Source organism: Danaus plexippus, chromosome 20, assembly GCF_018135715.1.
Source record: "Danaus plexippus chromosome 20, MEX_DaPlex, whole genome shotgun sequence".
Lineage (NCBI taxonomy): Eukaryota > Metazoa > Arthropoda > Insecta > Lepidoptera > Nymphalidae > Danaus > Danaus plexippus.
In genome coordinates this window covers 583,536-591,204 of record NC_083550.1, presented here as the reverse complement: position 1 = coordinate 591,204, position 7,669 = coordinate 583,536, and the positions used below count along the sequence as shown (strand labels likewise).

The 7,669-nt window shown below is 31.0% G+C and overlaps 1 protein-coding gene across 1 annotated transcript; it reads left to right on the top strand.

Moving 5' to 3' along the window:
• The first annotated feature begins 405 nt into the window (after positions 1–405).
• On the top strand, positions 406–3,848 carry LOC116773937 (uncharacterized). Its single transcript, XM_032666526.2, has 2 exons — positions 406–903; positions 1,536–3,848. Exons 1-2 carry the CDS (start codon positions 676–678, stop codon positions 3,330–3,332), a joined length of 2,025 nt encoding a protein of 674 aa, XP_032522417.2. The 5' UTR covers positions 406–675; the 3' UTR covers positions 3,333–3,848.
• Positions 3,849–7,669: the final 3,821 nt, after the last annotated feature.

Genomic DNA, 7,669 nt, shown 5'->3' with positions numbered 1-7,669 from the left:
ATAGAGTATTGCCAGAGTGTAAGGTATAAAATTCTGCCACAAAATTAACGCCGGTTTCAAATAGGTAACTAAAGATTGTATATTATTTTTACAGATACTTTTAGTTATTCCCTAAAAATAATTATTTATTATTCACCTGTAATTTTATATATCACCTTTGAATGCTTAGTGTAGTTATTACATAAGTGTTTTCCTATTAACTGGTTATAAACTATTTTAATTTCAATTCTTAAAAATCCATGATTTTCTGAGAAATGCCTTTATATTTTTTTTTTGCAAGGAACATTATTTGAAACTTCTTATATGAAATAAAATGATTTAATATTAGGTACTTTTTACATCAAATGGTAAATAAATATATTTGTCGAACGATTCACAGCTGTCAAGTTTTTAACTGATGTCTGTTGCCATTTGTGCTAAAATCATAGACAAATATAATATAAGCATACCTCATAAGTGAAATCGTAGACTTGATAAATTCGATGAAGACTGGTATTCATTAATAACAATCGAATATAATTTAAAATAATTTTTATGAAATAAGAAACCCTAAACCAGAAAACAGGAAATTTATTCGGTTGTTCAAAATGGCCGAATTGTAAATTTGTGTTTACTACTTAAAAACAAATTACAAAACATTTTTTTTCCATTCATTGATACTTGATAACATTTAAAATGGCCAAAAAAAAAGGAAAGAAAATTAATATAAAAAAAGCTGTTGTAGTTAAACAGTCACCCGTCACGGAGTCTACCACCTCAGAAGTAATAGCAGCATCTTTAGTTCACCAATCTGTTTTTCTGAAGGTTTGCAGACTGTGCGAGGCAAAAGATGGACCGTTCCTTAATATATTTGAAGCTGATAAACTTACTGCGAAAAAAATAGATGCCGTCATGCCTTTCAGAGTGAGTAGTCGTATTTTTAATTATTTTTCTCTGAATATTTTAAAGATAAAACAATACTTATTTGTAATGATAGTGTAAAAATAACATAAAATAAATCAATATGTAACATCTATTGAGTGGTAAGAACTATTCTTAAACTAATATTGTATTAAATTTGAATACTTAAAAGGATTTTTTGAGGGTTAAAAAAAATTATTTTATATAATTATAATAGTATATATCAAAAACTCCAAAAATGCTATGTATTGGCTTCATTAATAAATGTGACATTATTAATCAGCTGCCTATTGAAAGGAATATTTACTGTTTTAAGCAACAATATCATGTCCATGTCCATCCCTTTAATGTTTAATAAACAACTGGTTTGGTATGGAAATGAAAAATGTAATACCTTATACTTTGACCTTTGGTAATAAATTATATATATATATATATATATATTTCTGTTCTCCGGTTAAAATACTATGTCTTATAATCCAATAAAATTGTTATAAGTAAAGTTTAAAGTTTCGAAATTCTTTTTAAAATAATAAAATTACGATAGTAATTTATTGTATTACATATAATATATATTTTTTTAATGTTAATATAATGAATAAGTTTATGTATGTATGACCTGTTTTATTTTACAGATTATGGAGAATGATGATTTACCACATAAAATATGCTTCAGGTGCTCAGCAAAACTTGAAGAATTGTATGAATTTATACAAAAGTGTATCAGAACTCAAGACCGCCTGCAAAATGTTCTTGGCAAGAAGATGACCTTTACAAAAGTGAAACATAGGGAGTTGTGGGAAGAAAAACTAAACAAATCAAATATATCCAACGATGATATATGTGACGCTTTAATAAAAAAGGCCATGGAAGGTATTAAAGACATACCACTTAATCCCAAACCATTAGAACAAAACGAAAATTGTTTACTAAAGAGAACTATCTCAAAGCTATCTACTGGAATCAAAAATGATAAAAAAAATACAAGTTCAAATAAGAAAGAGTCAAATTTAAAGAGTGAGGACTCTGCAACAAGTGATAACATCACTTGTTGTGGAGAACCTTCACAGGATGAAACACCAGTAACAAGATCGCTGCGGTCATGCAATGAGACAAATCATAATGATAGTGAAAAAATTGCCCAAACTACTGACATAAAAGTAAAAGTTAAAAATTCCGCTACTGGTATTAACAGTGGCGACAAAAAGTCCAAAGAAAAAGAAGTGCCACAAACAAATACATTCAGTTTAAATGATGCGACCCCACAACCGGAGCCGACCTTCAATATCATGGAACATGTTAGTATGATCAAGGTCAACGGCGTGGGTGTCCTATTCCAATGCAAATTGTGCAATAGAAATTTCCTCAAGAAACAAGTTGTGATGTCCCATACATGTGCCAAAAACGGTGCCGCGAAAGTTGTTGGGCCGAAACCAATTATTCCTGCGGAACCACCGAAAATATCGACAGTAAAATATATAAATACGAAAACGAACGAAGCTAAGAAAACAGAAGAGGAAATTAAAACGGAAAATAAGACTAGTGGGCTGGATGACGATGATAAACCCGTCGTCAAGAAACCTAGACCTAAAATAGGTCCCGCCAGTAAAGTACGCCGTTACAACGAAGACAATACGCCGCCACCAGATAATAAAAAACCTGCGACAAGTGACGCCCTACAGACTGTAACTCCATCAACAACACCTCCAGTCGTACAAATTCCAAGCTTTCCTAGTCCTAACAGTCGCTACAAACTTATGGCTGGACCGAATAATACTTTTACACTTGTAGAAGATAAAAATAATCCCACGGAAATTCAGCCTGATACAGAAAAATTAACAGTGGTAGAGCATAAGGCGGACAAACCAGCGCAACCAGTACACGCAGAAAATAGACCGTATCCGGTGAAGCTTTTCAAAACATTAGCCCACAACTCAGAGTCAGAGCCGGTTCCGTTCACAACACCGGCTATGAAGAAGCAATCATATAAAATCGTACAGACAGGCAATCCAAGCAAACTTCTGATATCGACCAAATCTCAACGGATAGAGGAAATTCCTAAAAAGAGATTAAGAAAACCTAAAAATGTCGATGATGAGTCACAGAAGCAGCCGTTCTCGGTGACCCTCGAAGACATAACTCCGGCCAAAGATACCGGGTTTTTCACATTCGTTAACGTCGATCCCCTCCTGCAGCCCTCGTATGTGCTGCCGACGGACAACATAATCCAGGAATCTCAAATTTCTACTTCCACTAACGTCGCAAAACAGAACATCATGAAGGATACCGAGTCTAAATATTCATGTAACATGTGCAACGAGGTTTTCTCGAGGGAAAAGAAGTTGCTGGCTCACATACATTCCCATTACAACAAGATGGACGAGGAAGACGAGATCAGGGCCGAGAAACCTGGAAGGAAGCGGCGGAAATGAAACTCTGATCACACGTGTCATTAAATCTCATGCTGACCGTAGGCTTAAGATATAACTTTAAACACCGTAAAGTAATTTACATTCGTTTTATTCACATCTTTATTTTTTTTTCATTCCAAAGTAATTAAATATATTTTATATCTCGTAATTTTCTATACTAAATTGTAAATTTAAACTTTGCAAAGCTCTTATGTTACAAATTCCGGACGTGTCTAAGTATGTGTATATATACTTATTTATTATAAGATTGAAATAGTTTTCCTAGTAGTTATCGTAGTTTTTACACAGTTTTTGGCAATTTTTTTGTGTTTAGCCAAACGCGGTTTCATTATTTGTACAAATAAAATGTTATAACAAACGAAACTTGTTAATGTTGATATTTTATGCAAATATAAGAATTATTGTTTTTTTTTATTAGATAAATAGTTATCATCATAACACCCATACTAAAGGTACTGCCATTTTGTTTTATATGATTGCTAATATTAATTTCAATAATAAAAAAAATATTCCAGACTAAGATTTTTATCGTTCATCCCTCTTTAATAAGTAAGAGTAAATTTTATTCACTATCAACATTGGTTTCAACACTATTATTGGTAAGTTCCTAAAGATAACGTAGGCCTTATACTAAAAAAAAGTGTTTAAATATGGCGGGAAATTAAAATGTCGTTATAAAGAAAACTATAATTCTATTGTGAAAATGGAGATATCGGGGTGTAGGTACAGCGTACAATATCCATCTAAAAGTCGCCTAAACAGTAAATATGTTTGGTTTAAAAATTGCCAGTGCTAACGTCTTTTTAATCAAAGTGGTTATTATCGAAATGATCTCTATTTGTCACGTCAAGAAAATAGCTAACGACATAATTTGAAGATTTAGACAACCGTTTTTATTGATGTAACTTGAAACTTATTGTGAAGATATATTCTTGGCATTCCTTGTACAAAGATACTATTTTTTTTAAAACAACTTGAATTTCATTAAATTAGTTAAAATTTTTAATCAGTTGTCACATGAGTGTCACCTGTCACATTAAGACTACTACTCATTTTGGAATGATTATTAAGTTCCGGGTTATTAGATGTATTTAATATTTGGTCAAAATTTTCTAAAAGAGTACAAGTGTGAAGTACAATGTCAACTTATTCAATACCTTTAAAAGTTTTGACTTTTAACGCCTATATTAACTATACAACCTATTTTGATTTTACTTCTATTATTCGTCTAGAAATGGATTAGTTTTATCAATCCCAAAATAGGGATTATTCTTCAGCAGAAAATTTCCTCCTCGTCACCAGTATCTACTTGGGAAGCGTTAGCAATTTCAAAAGCTATACAGTAGGTATATAATGTGCTGAATTAAATAACATCAAAACCACTTTAATTTTGACTGACACTGTAAGTTGGGTTCAAGCATTAAAAAAAGCCCATTTCGCACTTATACCACATTTTTATTTATATTTAAAATTAGGCACGTATTATACTCAAACTAGCCCTTGAACTTATAATATTATTTATCCATATAATCTGTATTGGTTGGGTAAAATACAACTCAAAAAATTGGTATTCATCAAAGGTTATTAAAGGTCGACATTATATATTTATTCAACAGACCATTCCCCCTAAACCTTATACAAAAATGCCTTCCGCGGTGCAACAACTACAATAAGTCGTTTAAGGATTAAAAATTACGATAAGAGATTTCTCATTGTGTGAATGTGACTTGGATGAGAATTGAATTTTGTCACATTTTATTTTCCTGTCCAAAAACAAATTAACCTCTTATATGTTTTTCTTTATAACATAGGTACATCGACAAAAAAACGATGAATATTTTTTGAGTTTGGTTTATAGTATTATCGTCTGGTTTGTGTTAATTTTTTATTAATTAAATTCAATACTTTTAAACTTCAATAGTCCCCTCTTACAAATTACTAAGCTGCTTAGATTATTATTTAGGTATTTCTTCGTGTTGATCTAGAGGTGTTGGTAAAAATTAAAACGGAGTCTTTAAAAAAATAGTAATTATTTCGATTGTCAAACTCTTTCGTGTTTTCTGTTAAAATTATATTTTCGATCTAAAATATATTTTCGAAAAATTTGAAGAGAATTGCAGACGGGTAAAATAGATGAAGAAAATTAAATTGAAAATATGATTAGAACATGGAATGTTTCTTATTTAGCATACAATAATCAGGCTTCTACTTATTTGAGGGTAGTTTGACATTAGGTACTCCTTTACGTCATCTTTTCTACTCATGAGTTAGAATGGTTGTATTTCGGTTTTGTACAGTATCTTCCACATCGTTCGGTTACGCGAAGGTGGTTCATATTTGTACTTCTCCTATATACTTGTTGTTGCTCATGCTATTCATAACAAATGAACTGCGCATTTTAGTTTATGTGCTGTAATTGTTCCTTGGAGTGAAGTGAAGGTAATTTAATTTTAATATTAGTTCATATAAATGTGTGCAATTCTAAAGATATATTTAAACCTTTTCAAACGCTCAGTAACTATAGCCTTACTATTAATTTTGTATTTGGTGATACATTATTTTGTTAGGTACAAGTGGCGCTATCCGTGCCGTACTAATTATTAGAATTATTTTTATGACTGATTATAATTAATTATAATACTGAACCATTGTAATGTTGTAATTTGAGTATCTACTTTTATTTGCAAGCTATAAATACTAGTTTAAGCCATTTTGTAGGACATTACTGGAAATAACGCTGAACATTACAAATCAAGACTGAATCTGTTCCTCGAACATATTATTCTATATTTTTTACTAGGTACCAGCCGCGGCTTCGCACAGGCTCTTACAAAAAATATCAATTAGCCTATTTAATTCTGAGAATTATTAAACATATGATAACTTTCAAATGGTACGCCCGATTTAAATGATTTACAGATACTGATGTAGGCTTGAAAACGAAGTAATTTATTTTGATAAGACTTCATACCATATTTATGTAAATAGCTTTCCAAAAAACGCTTTAGGAATGAGAATTTTTTAAATTTGTTAAATGGATATAGTATTTTATCCTTAAAGTATAGACAAATGCCACCGAGGACTTTTCTGTAGACCTATATAAGATACACAAATCCTCTATATAAAAATTTGTTACATTTCATGGACTTTAGGCAGCGTTTATGTTAAAAGCTCTCACACGGCTCCTGTTTTCCCGACATCTTCAACAAATACCGGTAATGTACAAAAAGTAAATACAAAAACTTAACAAATTATACACTAAAACCTTCCTCGAGAATTACGCTTTCGAGTGGTGATATCTGTTTGATAATCGGTGCAGTAGTTTTTCCGTTTATCGCGAACAGACAGACAAACGCGGCGAGGCACTTAGTTTTATAATATGTATTGATGATTGATAGTCTTCTAAACTATTATTTACTTCTCGTCTACATTTTGCTCGGTCTGATATTGGAAAAGGAACATTTAAGTTTCAATAAATAATTATCTACTTGAAGTACGTCTAAAGTATAAAGAGAATAAATTCTCTAAAAGTATTCTTAAATAACAGATTTATATATGTTTGCCTTTGTTCTAATAATTATTTTGACTGCGACGATTTAATTTAATATAAATATAATTCTGTAGAAACTAAAGAGAAAATATCCAAAACTACGTTTCCTTGCGGCATTTATTGAATAATCAAAAGTATTTGCACAAGTTAAATTGCTTTCGCTGACTTCTCATTGCAATATCCCATTACAAACTTTAGTATTACATTAGGAAGGCTATTTGTATTCCGCAGTCCGCACCTATTGTTTCTATGAGCGAAGTTTGGAAATAAAACTGACCGTCTATAAACGTTTGAATAAAAGGAGTTATTCCATATTGAGGTATCTGACTTAATACATTTTAATCTTATCTTTCTATTGATCAAATATTAAATTACTTATTTTCCCACCAACAAAAACAATATTTCATCCATACTATATATTTTTTCTCTTTATATACAATTTATATCTTGTTATTGTTATAGATTACGTAAATCCTAAATGAAAATATGAAAAGCTGTCTGAACTTTTGTTAAACTTTAAATATTGAGTCTTAAAACTTTTCGTCTCTATAATGTGATATGAATGCAAAAGTTCATTTTCATTTGTCTTTTTTTGCAACATCGTCGTTAGAGTTGCTTTAATTTTAAGCTAGGTACTGTTAGTGTTAATTACTGTTGCGGTAACATTTTCCAGCTAAAGTAGGTCAAGACGAAATGTTTCCGTCCAAAGTCATTAATTAGATCACGCGTAAAGATTATACAAATTTCCCTAGAGCCTCTCCACTCCCGTAGAGAACTTTTCAGAAGG